The 20,616-nt window shown below is 35.0% G+C and overlaps 1 protein-coding gene across 11 annotated transcripts in view; it reads left to right on the top strand.

The window, feature by feature from the left end:
- The window catches only part of R3HDM1 (R3H domain containing 1), a 197,596-nt gene that overhangs the window by 105,496 nt on the left and 71,484 nt on the right, over nucleotides 1–20,616 (top strand). For 7 of the 11 annotated variants that reach the window (XM_032411256.1, XM_032411285.1, XM_032411246.1 and 4 more), the window contains 6 exons: nucleotides 7–233; nucleotides 2,338–2,592; nucleotides 5,495–5,646; nucleotides 9,054–9,155; nucleotides 11,415–11,711; nucleotides 18,438–18,561. In XM_032411256.1, coding sequence (XP_032267147.1) covers nucleotides 7–233; nucleotides 2,338–2,592; nucleotides 5,495–5,646; nucleotides 9,054–9,155; nucleotides 11,415–11,711; nucleotides 18,438–18,561 — 1,157 coding nt within the window. The remainder of the gene's footprint in view (nucleotides 1–6; nucleotides 234–2,337; nucleotides 2,593–5,494; nucleotides 5,647–9,053; nucleotides 9,156–11,414; nucleotides 11,712–18,437; nucleotides 18,562–20,616) is intronic. The other 4 variants (XM_032411293.1, XM_032411276.1, XM_032411267.1 and 1 more) reach the window with 4 other exon arrangements.

The following is a 20,616-nucleotide window of genomic DNA, read 5'->3' as shown; positions in this document are numbered from 1 at the left end:
TTACAGAGTTAATAAAGATGCTTCAGGGAGGTCAACAAATAGCCATCAAAGCAGCACCGAGAATGAGCTGAAGTATTCTGAACCACGACCCTGGAGCAGCACGGATTCTGACAGTTCTCTCCGAAACTTCAAGCCTGCTGTAACTAAAGCCAGCAGCTTCAGTGGAATCTCAGTCCTGACAAGAGGTGATAGTTCTGGGAGCAGCAAAAGCATAGGCAGGCTTTCAAAAACAGGTATAAATATTTGTCTACAGCTGTGCAATCAACTGTTGTCTTACCCATTAATCATGTGGCTTTTGCAGTTATCCTAACATATAAAATTCTTACCAGCAGTGCATTGAGCACCTCCACAGTACTTAAGAGGTAATATATGTATCAACATTAAGATTCATTCTCTGTTGGAGAGAGATTTACAAACATCAATTAAAGTAAAAATTCTCTATTGTGACATAAACTTAATCAAGTTAGTTCAGTAAAATGTTGTCTCTTATTTGAGTCCCCAGAGGTGGTTGGAAATTTTTCATTGCTTATTTATAATTGGAAGGCCTCATTTCTCACCCAGGATTATTTAACATTGATTGCATTTTCAGCTAATACTATCAATTATTGATTGCATTTTTCATGATAAAGTCCTTCATTTGCTATTCAAAACATCAATAAAATTGTTGAGAAGTTTCTCAGGAATTTTAAAACTAAGGAAAAATAATGTGCTGTAATTATTGTGAGTGAGTAAAAATTTTAGTAACATCCTCATTTTCCTAGTTTCTTTGCTTTTGCAGTGCCTGACATTTAGGCTCATACATTTTCTCTTCACCTTCACCAACTGGGTTCAGTACTAGAGAAGCTCATGTCTCTCTTAGAATCCTTATAGATCTTTATTTTTATCCCAAAATAAGCATTGAAAGTTAGCAGAAGTGGCTATCTTTAGCTTATTTGGGTTAGCCTAGACATATGGTATTATACAGGTAACAATCAAAGGGAGAGATTTGAAGGTAGCCGAGTATTTTTTTTTTAAACCTTATCTATTAGTCAGTGCTTTAAATTGTTAAGGCTTATGAATTGCACTTGTCACCTTTTCAGCTTATAATATGGATATTAAAAATGTCTTAGTGTATATGATAGAATATTGCTAGAGATAGGTAAATTTTATTAATATAAAAAATATGCATGTGTACAAGATATGCATTTATTTGGAAAATGGCCACTCAGTCATCACAACAGAAAAAAATTATTTATGAGAATGTTACTTAGGCGCATACTGCTGAATAAAAACATTTAAGATCATCTACTGTTTTTAATTTGTATTATCTTCAGAGATGAAAAGAAACATCGCCTCTTTTAATAGGGAAAAATTATTTTTGATGGAGTTTTTATCAGTAGTCATTTGGCACAATTTAAAATAGAAGTTATCCTTCAGAAGGCAAATCTGTATAGTGTATCATATTTGTTGATTTCATTCATTAAAGATTAATTCTCCATCCCAGAGTCAACTCTTACTCAAAACCTAATTAGCTATATACATTTTCCAAATCTTTTCCTTTCTTTGATTGTCTTATTATCCACTTTCAGCTATTATCCTGAAAGTCAGTGACATTTTCAGTCTCTGGGTAATAGAAAAGGAAATAAGATTGCAGGAATGAAAACAGCTAAAAATAAATTATCAAATTTACTAAGTTTAGTGAAAATAAATTTTAAACTGATGCTGATCTAATATAAGTACTTAGATTATTTTTCATGCTGTCTTTGTCCCTTGATATGATAAAAAAAATGCGAAGTTGACTTTATAGGAAGATGCTATGATTATGAGCTTAAAATGGAATTCTGCGGTGAAACTTCACAGTTGTTTCTCTTGATAGAGAATTTATCATTTTTGTTATCTCCTACACTATTCTTAATCTTTCTGTGTTCTTATAGATAAGGGGTTTCTGATATAAGAGGTTTTGGGCATTTGGCTGTGCTATGTTCTTTTTCCTGGGGGAAAATTATAATCTGTATATTCCTAAGTATTAATCTAAAAAGGTAAAATGTACATAACCTTGTGCTTTGAGGAATGTGGGTAATGTGCTTTTTGTGGCTGTCTGTGGCTGGTGGTATTATAAACTTGCTTAAGTTGCATGCTTTGGCTATGAGATCTCTGATAACTTATGTGATCCGTTTGCTGTATTAAACTTGTTCATTATGGGGAGGGGAAGCAAAATTACACAGTAAATCAAAAATACCCAATGCTTTTATGTGGTAACCGCATGTTATGCAATGTGAATTTTATTGTTACGTATTTAAAACCTGCGTTTTTATATGAGGTTTAAAAAATCCCTATTTTTCATTACTCCTCCCCTAGGTTCTGAGTCTTCTGGTAGTGTAGGGTCATCTACGGGCTCTCTTTCTCACATCCAGCAGCCTCTTCCAGGTACAGCTCTCAGCCAGTCTTCTCATGGCGCACCTGTCGTCTATCCAACTGTCAGCACTCATAGCTCTCTTTCCTTTGATGGTGGCCTAAATGGGCAAGTCGCATCTCCTAGCACTAGCTTCTTTTTGCTTCCCTTGGAAGCGGCAGGCATACCACCTGGCAGTATTCTGATCAACCCACAAACAGGTTGGTATCCAGAAAAAGGTGTTTATTTCAGTTGAGATAGCAGGAGTTATTGAAAATTAAAGAATGTACTAAATGTATTATTTGTATATGTGTTGTCAGCTTTTTATTTTTCATGAGTAATTAGCATTTTCCCTAGAACTTTAATAAAACATTTCTGCTAGAAAATGTTCCAAGACATATATTTATATCAGAAAGTATTTTTCTCTTTGTAACATCCAGATGTCATCTTTTAGGCCAAATAATGGCCTAACCATAATTGAAAAAAACAGTTCATTTCCTAGAAATAAGACAAACACCACTGAAAGAACTTTATTTGATTTAAAAAAATAAAAATTATCCTGGGGAAAATAGTATGCGTTTCATGAAGAGGGAGAAAGTAAGCAGCTCTTATTCATTATAGAATGAAGTAGAAAGAACCTATAAGCAATTGTTCTCCTGAATATGATAATTGTTTTCTCCTGAGGAAAAGGTAAGGGACTTATTCTTATTCTTATTATTAGAAAAAGGAACTAGGTAGTCTTTATGAATTAATATTGAAGACACATATTCTTTCAGTTAGGTAATAATTCTCATTTATTCAGCATTTACTATGTGTCATATAATGTGCTAGGTGCTTTAAATACATTATTTATAATCATTGTAACAACCCTATTAGGTAGGTGAAATCCTCATTTACAGATAAGGAAACTGAACCTCAGAGACTCAGAAACTGTAGTCATAATATGTTTCATTATGCATGCAGTATGAGCAAATATGGAAAACATGGTCTTTTGAAAGATCACTTGAAGTCTTTGGTCTCTATTCACAGTATTATAGTCCAATAATTTTGTGAGATAATGAGAACAATCTTATAAATCATTTGATAACCTTCCTTAGAAATTCTCACACTTAGCTAATGTGGTCACATCAGTATGGTAGTAGCTGGGCAAGGTAGGTACAGGTGAGAGTATCAGGGTCTCTGTGTGCTCCTGAACCTTTCCTTTTGTTCGTTGTAGAGAAGACCATGGCTTGGAACTCGTTACCTTCAGATTTCTTTGCATCTCTTTTTTAAGATAAAGTGTTCAGACTATTGTTTCTATTATAAGAATTGAATAACTGACTATTCAGAAATTCAGTTTTTGCTTAATAACCATTGTCTTCCTATCCTTCAGATTTATTATATTACTAAACTTCTTGTTTTCCTGAAGCAGGATATAAGATGACTTAATTTACTGTTTACTATTATTTTTCATTCAAAACATCTTAGTTAATGAGTTTTTGATAATATGAAAGGTTTAACTGAATAGGAAATGATAGAGTGAGCAACTGATCAACCTGAAATTGAATTGTAGTCTTAATGTGTCCAAAAGTGATCTCTTTGCTTTTTGAGAACAGCATGACAACACATCCAACTTTTTTCAGACAATCCTTAAGTTACTTTTAAAACATGCTTCCACCCAAATCTTCTCCACCATTTTTTTTCATAATTATTTAACCATCAATAAATACCCAGTATGACTTGAATTTGAAGGAATTTTTCCTCTTGGTATCATTGGAGCAGTATATTCTTCTCTCCCCACAATTATTTTATTTTATTCTATGTCATAAGTTCCAAAAAAAAATGGCACGGGGATTTATCATGGAAGAAAGGATATTGTGAAAACAATTTTAAGAACTATTATTCAGTCAGATTTCTCTTTCTTCTGTATTCCTTCCATTCTACATGGATATATCATAGTGTATTTCACATAGTCCTTTTTGTTTGTTTGTTTGTTTGTTTTGTTTTGTTTTTAAGATTTTATTTATTTATTTGACAGAGACAGACAGCGAGAGAGGGAACACAAGCAGGGGGATTAAGAGAGGGAGAAGTAGGCTTCCCGCTGAGCAGGGAGCCCAATGCAGGACTCGATCCCAGGACCCTGGGATCATGACCTAAGCCAAAGGCAGATGCTTAATGACTGAGCCACCCAGGCACCCTGTTTTTTTTTTTAAATAATATACTATATAGGATAAGGAAAAATACTAATTTTTGTGAATTTATTTACATATGCATTGAAAAAAAAGTCTGGAAGAAGGTATCTAAATTGTTAACTATAAGATTATTTTCTTTTGATCTCTATTTTTTGGTTATTTTCCCACAATAAAAATATTACTTTCTATAATAAAAAAAAAGTTGTTTAGAATGTATGTATAGAAAAGAGAATAGAATTTATTTACTTGAGCACTTAAGATAACCCCCGTAATTAGTAAGCAATAACAACAAGCCACAGAATCAATACAAAAGTTTTCTCTCTTACCTATGAATCAAGCTCACTGGAATTAAAAAGAAATTATTTTAGAAGAAGTTATAAAATAAGGACTCTGCCATCGAGTCCATGATTTGAAATTTGAAGCTATCAACCATTTTTAATTTTCATCCAGTGTTAATTTCACTACTCAAGTATACACAGTGTGGTCTATAAATTAGCTCTTTCTCACCACCTAATACAGGCTAATTAGTAATATTCCAGTTATCCCAAAGTCAAGAATTTTTTCTTAAAACTGAATTGTGTTACAACACTACAGGACAACAATCCTATACCTGAGTCCCTGGAGCAAGATATGTTTCAGGATTCAGAGGTTTTCGAAAAACACTACATATTATTAAATAACTTCAGTAGGTTTTGGAGCAGCACCCCCATAGTAAAATGCTGCAGCACAGTTTTCAAATATTTACACTAAGTGAGAAAAAGAGTATTAAAATAACCTCTTGCAAGGTCAGACTTTGTTTCCCCTGCTGAGTAAATCTTTTGGTTTTCAGAAACTTGGGTCTTTAGGATTGTGAATAAGGATTATAGACATGTGTTGTAAATTATTCATAAAATGAACTATGTTCGATCTCTATTCTTAAAGTATTTTTTTCCCTCCTCTTTTAATTTTTCAGGTCAGCCCTTCATAAACCCAGATGGAAGTCCAGTTGTGTATAATCCTCCTATGACTCAACAACCAGTTAGAACCCAAGTGCCTGGACCTCCACAGCCACCTTTGCCACCTCCACCACCTCAACAACAAGCAGCTAATCACATTTTCTCACAGGTGCACATATCCATGATTACATAATGCTAAGTTCATCTGCTTTTGCATATTTGGGACTAAACTCACTAATTATAATTGGGTAGCCCAAGTATTTCTTAGAACTTTAATATTCTGTACCAGTGATGTCCCATTCCCTGCTTGTAGGAAGAAAGGTTAATTTCACAAGATTTTCAGCTAATAAATATAGAATGTATATTGGAAAGAAGGAAATTTTGTGTCTTATGAGCCTATGTGGTGAGTATGTTCTCCCTATTCTACAACAGCAAGAAATGGAGAAAAGGAGTAAAAAAAAAAAAAAAAAACAACTAAGACTATCCCACTGAGCAAAGTAAGTTCCTCTAAGGTTCAACAGATCAAGAAGATAGAAGAAACTGAGTTGAGTTGCTCAAGTTCTGCAGGTTACCCTCCATCCCACCTACCCTATGAAAGAGAGAGGCAAAAACATTCTGAATTACAATTCACAGAAGCACTCTTAGCAGTGTCTTGAATTTGTATAAATGTTTAGAGTTTACACATACACTTTCACCTTTTTCCCCTATAGATGTGTTACTCATCTTTGGGGAACCTGATTATACCAGTGTAAATTCTTTTATTTTATTCTATCTTTTAAAGGTTGTGTAACATCTCAAAGACAGTTTGTACAGTTAGTTACACCTCTTTTTCCCCGTAAGACTATCTAAATATTCTACTGGTGAGAACTTGCAGAGTACTTTCTGATGATGTATGAAAGAAGTATGATGAGAAACTTGAACTGGAGAAATTTCATTAGTTTTGCTCACAAGTTATATCGTTTGTATTGCAAGGGTGAAGAACATATGAGCAGTTTGATAAGATTATCAAATATTTTGAAAGTTTTGTAGGTAATTGTACCTCTGGCAATTAAAACTCCTAATAGGCAAGGCAGCTTATATAAAGTAGAAGGATTTCTAGGTTTCTGCTGTGCTTCTAAGACAGTACAAATACATGTAGAGGAAGTTGCCTAAACCTGTTTCCAAAGACTGCCGTATCTGCTTCGCAGCCCCATTTAATTACAAACTCTCAGGTACACGTTAGACTACGTAAAACTCCCTCCCTGGCCTTCTGTGCCTTGCCTTCATTCGGTTTGGTCCTGAAGTGTTTTTCCTTCATCGTGCTGTCACGTAATTGTCTTTGTAGTGCTATGTATTTCACCAGGAGCTTTATAGGCCTGATTTTCATTTCATTCAATGGAAATAATGTTTGTCTGGCAGCTTCAAAAAAGTCTAAAGGGTTTATCTGTGGTTATATATTTCAGATTATTATCTCTTAGAAATAATTTTGTCTGATTCACAGATGAGACAATCCTAAATGAAGGTGTAGACAGCTTACTTTAGAAATAGAGCCTTAATGGACTGTAATTTGAAATCTTGCAATATGCATCAAACTTCGTGGCTGATTTTCCTGGTATTGCCTCAGGTGTTTCAGGTAATTCACCATCAGATACCAGTAGAAAGAATTGACAAACAAATGATACTCAGTAACCATTTTTTGCACTGAGATAATCCATCCATGAAGTTTCAAATAACCAAACAAAATAATACTGTGATTTCCAAAGCCTTCAGATGGGCTACATGTCTTAAAATCAATCACTTCAAGTGGTTGTTGTTTTGCAGCCAGTTGCAATTTAAGTAGGGAAAGGAAGTGCTAAGGCTTTTTCTTTTCTAAGTGGTATCAGAATTTCACTTTGATCAACCAGTGTTCTCGCCCACATTTGACTCATTACAACTTGACACTCTGGGAGACGTTAATTCATACCATTGGTGCTTGTAGGACTCCCCTTTCTTTTATCCCCCAGCAGTCTAAAGCTTTTGTTTCATCTGACACTTACATAGTAGGTCAAGATGTCTGGAAGAAAGTTATGTCTTAATGGTTGTCTGACTTAATAACAGATCGAATAGCCTGTACTTTGGAAATTCTAGAGCTACTGTACCTCATTTAAAGGTATGTGGTATGTGCTGCCATCCATTAGGAAGCTTGCTAACTGCTGACCAAGAGGTTAGTGAGGGACCAGTGGCTCTATAGATCTTTCAGCTTTTACCTTTTGTAGTACTTTTACTTTAATTTTAGATTTTTTGTGGGATTCTGATCTAAGACTTTCACTTTTTAGAAACTCTTGCATTGATTTTGTGGAAGAAGTGCAACTCATCATTACTCATCTTAGTTGTCAGAACAATTTCTCTGTATTTAGATTATTTCCTGGGCAGTCTTATTCAGTTCATTTATTTTGCATTTGTAAAGTATTCTTCTAGAAAATACTGCCCAGAGGGAGATTCATGTATGTACATTTTAACCAAAAGTAAGAGTTTTCACTGGATAAAATTACCTGGATTCCTCCGGTGTTTGCTTTACATGACTGTCTACATACAGGTCACTTAACTTATCTTAGCCTGATTGCCACCTGTAATGTGGATGACCAGAGTCTTTAAGCCGTATGCCTATTACCCCTTAGGAATAAACTAGATAATATAAATGCAAGACTGGGAAACTAAATCAGATGCCAGTGTTAGCCTGCGGATGACCAGCTGTACTCCTTAAGGTTTAGAAATGATTAAATCTTTTTTCATTTTTTTATAACACCTGTTTTTGATTGTCCCTGGGAAACATAAAACTTATTTTATTTTCCTGAAATGCAGGAGTATTTCATTACCAAAAAAAATTTCAAGTAACTAATTTTTTAGCTCCTGGCATCTACTCTCTCGATAAAAATTTTTAGTTGCAAGAAAAATGTGTTTATCTTCCTTGTGTAAAAGAGATATGTTTGTGCGTGTTCCTGTGCGTGTGTGTGCGTGTGTGTGTGTGTGTGTGTGTGTGTGTGTGGTTCTTTAGGTTGTTATTCTTAATGGTACCCACAGTATATTTTTCTTTAAAAATTGCAAAAACTTCAGGCACTTTGGTCCCCAAAGAGTATTTAATCATGCCTTATCAAATAGAGAGGGTAATTGGCATACATATTGTATAAGTTTTCATTGTCTGATAATGAGTGAAGTTTTCTTTTATTATCTAGTGTCATAATGCTAAACAGAGCAACTCCTCCATCAAACGAGGAAGTAAGAATGAGTGGTTTTGCTTTTACTGACTTAACCTGGGGACTTTGGTTAGATAATAGGATTTGAAATGTCTAAATTACCTGTTTCTGTGAATCTAATAGAGAAATATTTTTATGAAAAAATTATCTAATTGTATATTAAAGCATAGGTATTCTTAAAAAATTTTTACTATGCAGTTTCTTCATTTAGCATCATTTTTGTTGTTTCCTATATCATTGTATAAGATGACTTTATAAATGTAGTTATAAGCTATTGCCAAAAAAGTGTAACTTTCCATTTTATGCAACTCTTGTAACATTTTATTCTGACATTAACATTGTTTGCCAACCTGTTATTTCTTAGCCTGTTCGTCCTCTGCAGTCCTCTTCACAGCCTGTTCAGTACTCTACAGCCCCTTACCCATCCCCGCTCCTGCCAGTCTCACCCACCCAGCAATATTCCGTGGTACTATATCTCTATTCACCTCCTGCATTGTTTCTGTGGGCTGATGTGTGATGGATGCTCATGAACGTGATTAATGTGATACGAACTTCTGTGATTATTTAAAGTCTTGGACACATATATACTGAAAAAGTGTTTCTGACCTGTATTAGAAATAATTTAATCTCTACTGTATAATATTTGTTATATTTGCATATTACCGTGGTTATATAAGTCCAAATCTTTTCCTGCCTTTTCATAATGAAATGATTTTCAGGTTGAGTATTCTAGTCCTAAGATAGTTTAGCTACTTTTCTCACTGAGGTCAGTGCTATCTTTGCAATCCTGGAGTGGCAGCTTTCATCTGGGTTTAAGGCTTTCTGTTCTTTCCCCAATAACTAGGTCCATTAAACTACATACCAGTTATTAGGTGAATTGGACCTTACAGTTACATAAGACATTATGTATATTTCCAAAGAAGATCCCTAGATATTTAATCTGTGACTGTAAAGAAGTGATAACCACCTTCAATCCAAAGTATGCCCCAAATTATACTTCTCAGTAAGAGCTTAGAAGCACCAGTGCTGTGTATTCTCTGTGTAACCTTCTCTAGTTACTAGTGACTTCTCTAATAACCATGTAAAGTACTTCCTGCCTAGTGCCTAACATGAAATTAGTATTCGATAAGTTGTTACTTTCCTTCCCTTGATATGAGTCTCAGCCTAACACACTTTTCCCAGTGATGCTGTTATTTTGCCAGACTATATGGCATCACGTTTTGACATTACTTTTCAAGTTAAAATGTAAGCTATATCTTAAAGTCACTTGACACTTTTTAGAAGCGTTTTCTTTTATTGGGAGTGTTTTTGTTTTGAGCTGGCGGCAACCTTATTTAACAGCATCGGCTCTGAATGATTTTCAAAAATGACTTCCAGTCTGAAAAAATAAAATTTTGCCGGCATTGAGAAGATTGAAAGCATCATTAAGAATAGCATAATAGCCTCAAAAATGTTTTGAAAAATGGTGGATAATTGGAATAAGAAAATGACTTTTTTTTTTTTTTTTTGAGATGACTCTGATGGTGGTGTATAGTTAAAATATTTGGCCAGATTACTATGTAATTACAGCTAATAAGTATATTTTGGTACATTTTTCCCTTTTGAAAGTATTCATTGAATTAGGCTAATAGTGCTAGAGTATGTCAGAGCAGCATTGGAAGAGTAAAACCACATATTTTCAGTCATTGAATCAGGTTCCCTTTTTCGATCCCTTGTCTTCTCTGTAGCCATAATGTACTTTGCAAAAAACCAGCAGACTGTAGAAATTGCAGACATGTCAACTTTGACAACTCAATTGCCACAATTTTTTAAGTAACTTTTTCCAAAATTCTCCTCTTAACAAATTGTGATATATATTGTTGCCAATCTATGTCTCTTTGGGAGCAAGGGGATGCCATTTTAACCCCATTTTTATCATTTCAGTGATATTGTCCAGACCAGTCAGAACTGGTCCTTAGCTGTTGAGTCAGAGAAAACATTTGTCAGATGGCATGTAAATCATCACCCTCTCGTGGCCGGACACCGTTGCCTGCTCACCAAGTAGCAAAAGCAGTAGGAAACTGTCATTTGGATTAAACTTGTGTTAACATCTGACTTTAAGAAGAGACTGAAAAACACTAGGGAAGAATAGAATTTATGGCCAAATGATTTTTGAGAGATTAGAAGACTGGGGTGGATAGATTTTATATATTTTATTTCATTTCTACTAGTATATTCAACAGGTATGCTAAGATATACAGAGGTCATAGAAGCAGAATCTTGCCTTTTAGGAAGAGAGGTAAAGAGTGTAAATTAGTGCCATGCCTTGCTAGTTACCTGGTCCTTGAGGTCTCTTCAGAAAATGTTAACTGTATAATATAAATATGTCCAGTTTCACTTCCACATCCTAATGTGCCTTTAATCGTCATTTAGTGTCTTTTCATTTTTATTGTGAAATGTTGTTACACCCTACTCTTCTGCATGCTATGCACTCTACTAGATACACTTTATAAGTAATTTGTAATGACAGCATTGTAATATTCCTACTTTCCTGCCTTAGAGTTCTAATTTTATTGACACTGTTCTATTAAGTCATATCTGTTGTAGATGTATGATATCCATAATGCATACTACTGCAAATCATCTTAAAATATATGAAGTGGGGGTTTTTCGATAAGCTTGGTTGATAAGATTTTGGTAAGTATGTATGGAAGGCTTACTGATTTCTGACTTTTCCCTTTTTTAGCAGGACAACCTTGGGTCTCAGTTTAGCCACATGAGTCTTGCCCGCCAGCCATCTGCAGATGGTTCTGACCCTCATGCCACCATGTTCCAGTCCACTGTTGTTCTTCAGTCCCCACAGCAGTCTGGTTATATCATGACGGCAGCCCCTCCACCACCACCGCCGCCGCCGCCACCACCTCCCCCGCCTCCCCTGCCACCCGGGCAGCCAGTCCCTACTGCTGGCTATTCTGCCTCTGGCCATCCTGTCAGCCAGCCTGTGCTGCAGCAGCAGGGATACATTCAGCAGCCCTCACCACAGGTACGGCGCTTTTTCATCTTTTCTCTCCCATGGAAACCTCTTCATTTAAGATCAGTTTAACCCTAACTAGAGAGCTTACTTTTAATTTCATGTGGAGAGAATTTGTGACAATGTATAAACAAAGCTGGTCATCATCTTCCCTTCTCTGGAGATTCTCAAATATATGCTAGACAACCACATGACTGGTAGACCCTTCAGTTGGCTGGATGGTTAAAAATAGGCGACCTTTGGGTTTCCTCTTGACTGATTTGTTTTAATTGGCTTAAGAGAAACACAATAAGGTAAATACACTGTAAAAATAAAATGATGCATTTCAGGAAGAAGTAGGTTAATTTAGGGAGAATTAATAACATCGTAATACTAATAAAGCTTTATTGTTATTTCTCTACATTTACTTAGATATTCCTTAATTTTTCTCAACAATATTTTGTAGTTTTCATTATATAAATATTGCATATATTTTATTAAATATATCTCTAAGTATGTAATGTTTTTAAATGCTTCGTGGGGCGCCTGAGTACTCAGTCGGTTAAGCGTCTGCCTTTAGCTCAGGTCATGATCTCAGGGTCCTGGGATTGAGCCCTGTATCAGGATCCCTGCTCAGCAAAGAATCTGCTTCTCCCTCTCTCTCTCTGACCCTTCTCCCCTCCCCCGCACTTGCACATGCGCTCGCTTTCTCTCAAATAAATAAAATCCTTAAAAAAAAAAAATGCTTAATATTCTAAAGGAGATTATTTTAAAATTTCATTTTCTATTCATTTGCTCATATGTAGAAATAAGGTTGATTTTTGTGTATTGATCTTGTATCCTGTAGACTTTCTAAATTTAATTATTCTAGTACTTTTTTCATAGACTGCTTAGGATTTTCCAATACATATGCCTTTTATTCCTTTTTCTTGCCTTATTGAATTACCTATGAGCGCTAATGTTGAATATACACACAACACAACAGGGAGAAGTAAAATCCCTAGAATTCATTTATTAACTTAAAGCCAAATTTTGAAAGTACATATTCTTCCTTGTTTCCAGTCTTAGGAAAAGCATTTGGTCTTTCATCATTAACTATGATATTATCTGTGAGTTTTTTGCCCTCTATCATGCCCTCTATCAGGTTGAGAAAATTCTCTTAGTTTGGTGAGAGTCTTTACCATGACTTGAGTATTAAATCTTATGAAATCTCCTTTTCTGCATCTATTGAGATGATCATGTGATTTTTCCCTTTTATTCTATTTATACAGTGAATTACTGTGACTTTTGAATGTTAAGTTAATCCTTTCATTTTGAGAGCACACTCCCACTTAGTCATGATAGAATATCTTTTTATATATTGCTGGATTCATCTTGCTTATATTTTCTTATGGATTTTTGCATGCATGTTCATAATGGTTATTGGTCTGTAGTTTGTGTATAATGTCTTTTTCAGGTTGTAGTATCAAGATGGCAGTGATACTGGCTTCAAATGAATGGGATATTGTTGCCTCCTTCATTTCCTAAAACAGTTGGTGTAGGATTCTTCTTAACATCCTTCTTAAATATTTGCTAGAATTCACTAATGCATCTGGACTTGGAGTTTTCTGTGGTGAAGACTTTAAAATTACAGAGTCAATTTTTTAGTGGATATAGAGCTAATCCAATTTCCTATTCCTTTTTGGATTGAATTTTGTAGTTTATATCAATTTAATTGTCAAATTTATTGGCAAAAGGTCAGTCATGATATCCCCTTATTATAATTTTAGTATCTTAAGGATCTATAGTGGTGTGGCGCCTGGGTGGCTCAGTCGTTAAGCGTCTGCCTTCAGCTCAGGTCATGATCCCAGGGTCCTGGGATCGAGCCCGGCGTCGGGCTCCCTGCTCGGCGGGAAGCCTGCTTCTCCCTCTCCCACTCCCCCTGCTTGTGTTCCCTCTCTCGCTGTGTCTCTCTCTGTCAAATAAATAAACAAAACCTTTAAAAAAAAAAAAAGATCTATAGTGGTATCACCTCTGTAATTCTTAATGTTGGTAGTTTCACTCCTCTCTTCTTTTTGCTTTATTTACTCAAGAGATTTATCAATTCCATTGATGTTTTTTAAAAACCAACTTAGGATTTCATTAATTTTATTATTCATTTTCTATTTGAACGATTTCTACTTTTACCATTGTTTTCTTCTTTTCTGCTTATTTTGGGTTTCATTTGCTCCTTTGTGTCTGGCTTCTTAAGGTGGAAGCATAGATCATTGATTTTTAGATTGTTCTTCCTTTCTAACATAAATTTTTTAATGCTATAAATTTCCCTCTAATTACCATTTTAGCTGCAACCCACAAAACTGGATGTGTTCTTTTTGTTATCATTTTGTTCAGAATGTTTTGTCTCTTTTTTGTATGTGTATGACTTTTTTGACAGATGATTTATTTAGAAGTGTGTTATTTAATTTCCACATACTTGGGGCTTTCTAAATACCTTATTATTACTGATTTCTATTTTAATTTCATGTGGTCAGAGAATCTAAGATTTCATTGTTTTGGAATCTCTTGTTATTTTATGTACCAGTATGTAGTCTTTTGGGGGAAGATCATGTGCACTTGAAAAGAATTTGTATTCTAGGGGCGCCTGGGTGGCTCAGTCGTTAAGCGTCTGCCTTCGGCTCAGGTCGTGATCCCAGGGTCCTGGGATCAAGCCCTGCATCGGGCTCCCTGCTCAGCGGGAAGCCTGCTTCTCCCTCTCCTGCTCCCCCTGCTTGTGTTCCCTCTCTCGCTGTCTCTCTCTGTCATATAAATAAATAACACCTTTAAAAAAAAAAAAAAGAATTTGTATTCTAGGGACGCCTGGGTGGCTGAGTCGGTTAAGCGTCTGCCATCGGCTCAGGTCATGATCCCAGGGTCCGGGGATTGAACCCCGCATCGGGCTCCCTGCTCAGCGAGAGCCTGCTTCTCCCTCTCCCTCTGCCTGCCGCTCTGCCTGCTTGTGCTCTTTCTGTCTCTCTGTCAAATAAATAAATTAAATCTTAAAAAAAAAGAAAAGAACTTGTATTCTATCATTTTAGTGTTTTGTGATTTCTTTTGGTTTTGTTTTGAGATAAAGTTCACATAACATAAAATTAACCATTTCAAAGTGAGCAATTCAGTGACATTTAGTACATACACAGTGTTTTCCAACAATCACCTCTCTCTAGTTCCAAAACATTTTATTTTTATCACCCCAAAAGAAAACTCTACTCATTAAGCATTTACTACCTAATCGCCCCAGCCCCCAGCCCCTGGCAACCACCAGTCTGCATTCTGTCTCCAAGGATTTGCCTATTTTGGATACTTCCTATTAATGGACTCATGCAATATTGTTACCCTCTGTGTTTGGCTTCTTTAGCTTAACATGTTTGATGGTTAATCCACGTTGTAGCATGTATCAGTACCTCATTCCTTCTCCTTCTTTTGTCTGAATAATATACCATTGTATGAATATACCACCATTTGTTCATTCCACCTTTTGCCCATTGTAAACAGTGCTGTTATGAACATGTAGGTACATGTTTTTATTCAGATATCCACTTTCATTTATTTGGGTATATATATAGGAATAAAATTGCTGAATTATATGGTATATCTATGTTTAACTTTTTGAGAAATCGCCAGCCTGTTTTCCACAGTGTCATTTTATATTCCCGTCTGCAATGTATAGAGGTTCCAGTTTCTCCACATTTTGACAAAGTAACACTTACTATTTACCTTTTTTAAAAGTTGTTATTATTATCTCAGCTATCCTGGTGATGTGAAGTGGGTATTTCATTGTGGTTTTGACTTGTATTTCCCTAATGATTGGTGGTGTTGATCATCTGTTCATGTACTTGTTGGCTGTTGTCTGTCTTTGGAGAAATGTCTCTTTTAAGTCCTTTGCCAATTTTTTCAGGAGATTGTCTTTTTGTTGTTCAGTTGTAAGAGTTCTTTATATATACTATATACTAGACCCTCATCAGGTGTGTGATTTGCAAATATGTTCACCTGTTCTATTGATTGTCTTTTGACTTTTTGATAATGTCCCTAATGTACAAAAATTTAACTTTGATGAAATCCATTTTATCTCTTTTCATTTTACTGCTCATTGCTTTTCTAGTCATATCTAAGAATCCATTGCCAAATCCAAAGTCATGAAGATTTTATCCTTATGTTCTCTTTTAAGAGTTTTGTGGTCTTTAGCTCCAATAATTAGATCTTTTATCCATTTTGAGTTGATTTTTGCATATGATAATGAGGCATAAGCGTCCAACGTCATTCTTTTGCATGTGTGTATCTATCTGTTCTGGCATCATTTGTTGAAGCATTCTTTTCCCACTGAATGATTTTGGTACCTTTGTCAAATATCAGTTAACCATAAATGTAAGAGTTTATTTCTGGGCTCTCAGTTTATGCTATTCTCTATGTTTCCACTTTTATGCCAGTACTACACTATTATATTACTATATCTTTGTGGTAAGTTTTAAAATCAGGGATTGTGAGTCTTCCAACTGTTCTTTTTCAAGATTGCTTTGACTATTTGCTGATATAGCTTGCGATTCCATGTAAATTTGATGGTTGGCTTTTCCATTTCTGCAAAAGAGGCCATTAAAATTTTGATAGAGATTGCATTGAATCTGTGGATTGCTTTGGATATTACTGCATCTTAATATTAAATCTTCCAGTCTTAATGAACATGCGATGTCTTTCCATTTACTTAGGTCGTCTTTAATTTCTTTCATATTTTACTGTTCCTTGCATTTAGTATTCTCTAAGTATTAGTTGAGCCAATGTGGTTGATTTGTGTCTTTCAGATCTTTTATCCAGTTCTACCAATAAGTGATAGTGGATTTGTCTATTTCTCCCTTAAATTCTGCCAGTTTTTTTAATAATATTGAAACCTATATTAAGCGATTTATATTTATCATTTCTACCTAATATATTGACTCCTACCATTATGAAATGTTTTTCTCTCTCTAGTACTGTTTCTTGTCTTAAAACCTATTTTATCTGACTTTAATATAGTGACTTCAGCATTCTTTTGATGAGCATTTAAGTGGTATGCCTTTTCCATCCTGTAATTTGTGACCTTAATATTTAAAGTCTGTCTTTTGCATATAGTTATATAGTTCATCTTTGCTGTTCTATCTAGTCTCATTGGAATGTCTAGTCCTCTTAGCTTTAATAGGTCTATTGACATGGTTAGAGGTAGGTATGCCACATTGCTATTTGTTTTCCATTTGTTCTATCTCTGTTTTATTCCTATATGCCTCCTATCCTACCTTTTGTATTATTTGAACTCCTTTAGTGTTCTAATTTATTTTTTCTTTGGCCTTTTTACTACAGTCCTTTAAATCTCATGTTTGTATAGTTTCTTTAGGGATATGATCTGTATCTTTAGGTTATTACTATCTATTTCAAGTTCATATGAAACTGCAAGTAAAATATAGTAGTCATATTGACAGTATAATTTTATTTACCTTCCATTGTTTGTGCTGTTGTCATATACATTGCATGTGTATACATTATAAATAAAATATATCATGGTTACGATTTTTGCCTTAAACAATGATGTCTTTTTTTTAATTAAGTGGGAGAACAGTGTATACTCTTATTTATACACATACTGAAGAGTATAATAATAGATTAAGATCTGAAATTAGGACATACCTATTGCTTGCTGATACCTCCAGGAACAATTAAGGGATCACAAATGTATTGCATCTAATGGTTCAAAAACAGAAGAATGTTAACAGTAAATTTAGGAGATTCTTGGCTTATAACTGATCTAGAAATTCTGTATTCAACTGGTTTCCAGATGAAATAGGCACTCTTTAAGATGTCTACAGATGTCTCTTCTTTTAGAAGTAACCCGATTGGAAGACAGAACCTGAAAGAGCTTTTGAAGCTAATAAAGTTAATTTACCACAAACTTCTACATCACTGAATTGATTGTTTATTCCTTATTCCAAACTAGGTCAGATTACTTTAAGAGAAATGCACAACTGATATAAATAGCTCCGGAAGGAAATAGAATTAAGCTAGTCTTACTGGGTTTTTCCCCAGCTTTATTAAGATATAATTGACAAATAAGATTTGTATTGGCATTTTAATTTACATTAGAAGTATGAGAAAAAGAATGGAACCAGCACAACTGTGTATTAGCATGAGAATAGATAAATAGGCTGATTTATACAATGACTGCAGTTCAGCATTCAGATTGAATGAGCATGAGTGTACATGTTTCAACCAAGATAAGTGTCGAAAAAGAATGTTAATTGCAAAATAAGTTGCATGGAGTTTTATGTAGTAGAGCACCATAAATGTAAATTTTTTAAATCCTCAACAATTTTCTTTACGGATAACATATATATAGTAACAGTTTAAAAACATTTATAGGAATCATATATACCAACTATAGGATAATGGTTTTTCTGTTGAACATAGAGCAAAAGAATGTTGGAGTGAGCCCTTAGCTATTTTAATAGTGTTTGGTTTTATAAAAGAGGGAGAAAAATCTGAAACAATTATGCCCCAAAACTTTAAACCTATTAAATCTAATTGATGGGCATATTTGTAGGTGTCTTTTGTTACGTATACTGCATGCTTGAAATTTTTAAAAAATTTTTCAGTTAAAGCTAAGAAAATATTTTTTTAGATGGCATTAAAAAGAAGTATTACTCATTACACTCTGTTGTTCCTCAGAGAAGACATTTCTATTGCAAGTGAAATGGACTTTTTTTCTTTCAATACTTACCCTAGATGCCAGCCTGTTACTGTGCTCCAGGCCACTATCACTCCAGTCAACCTCAGTACCGCCCAGTCCCTTCTGTCCATTACAATTCACATCTAAACCAACCACTGCCACAGCCTGCACAGCAGACAGGTGAGTAATATTTCTGAGGCTATGATCTCTTAGCTACGGATATTGCTTTTTTCATTCTGCTTTATTTCAGTCTTACCATTAAGATATTGCCACACTCTGCCTGTCAGGGGTCTCAGATATGATCCATATGAATATACAAACCACTGAGATTGAAAGAGTGGGCAAATCTTAGCACCTGCCAGAAAATAACTCTTGCCAGGTTTATATGGTAAAGTGTTTAGAGCCATAATGAGAAGACTGTACCAGGCCAAGCAGAGTGGTGAGCAGCTGCATGTTGCTCCCTGCCATTGTAGTAAAGCCTCCTTTGGGGACCAATAATCCACCTCTGTTAACAACAAAAGAGAGACGAGGCAAGCTACAATGTCTCCTGAACAGCTAACTAGAAGCAAGGACCCAAGTGACCCAACTTTGAGAATTTAGCCTGGTGAAGATGTTTTGATGTCTTGGTCTCAGTATGCTTTTAAAAGGAATGATGTCCTTAAATATCTTTTTTGTGTTTTGTTTTTCGGTTTGCTGGTTGTATAGTGAAAGGTATTTTTAAACCAAATGCAATCTAATACTAGGCATATCTCATATGTTAAAACTCAAAAGATTCTTTTCCTTTTGCCCCTCTTAAATTTTCTTTAAGCTTTCAGTGAAAACTGCTGTGACCTCAGTGGAAAAAACGATCTTGACTGAATTCCTTTCTGTGCTTCCCACCTAGATTTGTATTTCTGCCCTAGATGTGTAATAAGGTACTTTTCAGCCTTCCATACCTCTAGCGGTTGAAGCGGAATGTTTATTGGTATCTTTGAGGCCTTTTTAGCTGGTTGTCACTGTTGGAGGCTCTCACACTATATCAGCATGACTCACTGAGGCCACAAAACCCTCCACTTAGGTAGTTTCTTGCTCTTGATATTATGTGCAAGTCTTAAGGGGAGCCGCAGTTTTAGGAGAAAGATGCCTGCACCAGGCAATCTGAAGAGAAGTATTCTTGCTTCTCCCGACTTGAGCAGTCTTCGGTGATCATTGTGACTCACCAACTTCTTAAACCAGAGAGGATTCTTACTTATCACCCGTGTAGGGGAACTTTCAGGTTCTTAATCCATTGTTCCTAGGAGTCATCTTACACTTAGTATAAGGTCTTCCCATTTTTGTGGCAAATGTTCTTCCAAAGGATATTGAGTACAAACATTGTTCATTTTAGCCAACTTAGAATTTGTCTTCTTTCTTAATTGTGACTCCCTTTAGTTCAAGTTTTCGTGAAGTTTGATAATACAGTCCGCTTCAAATTAGTACAGGCTCTAATTTTGAAAGTCATCAAAAGTTGTTCTTTATATGAGAATATTCATTGTGACACTGTTCATTCATTAACTTTAAACACATTGTTGTTTTATTCTAATAAAAATTATTTTCTGAGTTTTCCTGGGCCACAGTGACTGATGTTTCATATTGTTTTGTCTTGATTTTTTTTCTTTCAAAATTATAATACAGACTATAGTTAATGTCATGATAACAAAAAAGAAATTTACCTTTACTCTCCCAATTCAAATATCTTCTGTGTGACTAATTAACTTAGTTTATTAGTACAGCCAATTGAGGCAAGCAGAGATCCTTTGCTCTATATTTGTTTGAGCTTATTAGTTTCATTCTTTTCCATCGCTAAACTTTTATTCCTCTGCATTGTCAAACTGCCTACAGAATGAAAACTTTCAATCACAGGCCGGACCAGTGTGCTTTTACAAATGCATCTCAGCAAAAATATTCCCACGTAATGGAAAACAACTGAATATGCCACTCCTCCCAGTTGAAGGCCAAAATATCTATGTTATAGGTAGTAGGTGTTTTTATCATCAGTGATACTTTAATTGTGGATTTTTTTCTAATGCTAATTATGGTGAGAAGGAAGGAAACGAAAGTAAGTTAGATTGCATCCATATAGAACAGGCACAGAAAAAAGTACATCTGAATAGTTTTTGACATTATGTTTGACTCTTAAAGTCATCATAATATAACTTGTTATATAAAATTTGTCCTTCCAGTTATTTTATGTACTGTCCTCTCAGTTTACAGGCG

Source organism: Phoca vitulina, unplaced genomic scaffold (genome assembly GCF_004348235.1).
Source record: "Phoca vitulina isolate PV1807 unplaced genomic scaffold, GSC_HSeal_1.0 scaffold1, whole genome shotgun sequence".
Lineage (NCBI taxonomy): Eukaryota > Metazoa > Chordata > Mammalia > Carnivora > Phocidae > Phoca > Phoca vitulina.
The sequence above is the reverse complement of the archived record's forward strand: the minus strand, read 5'-3'. Positions and strand labels throughout refer to the sequence as shown.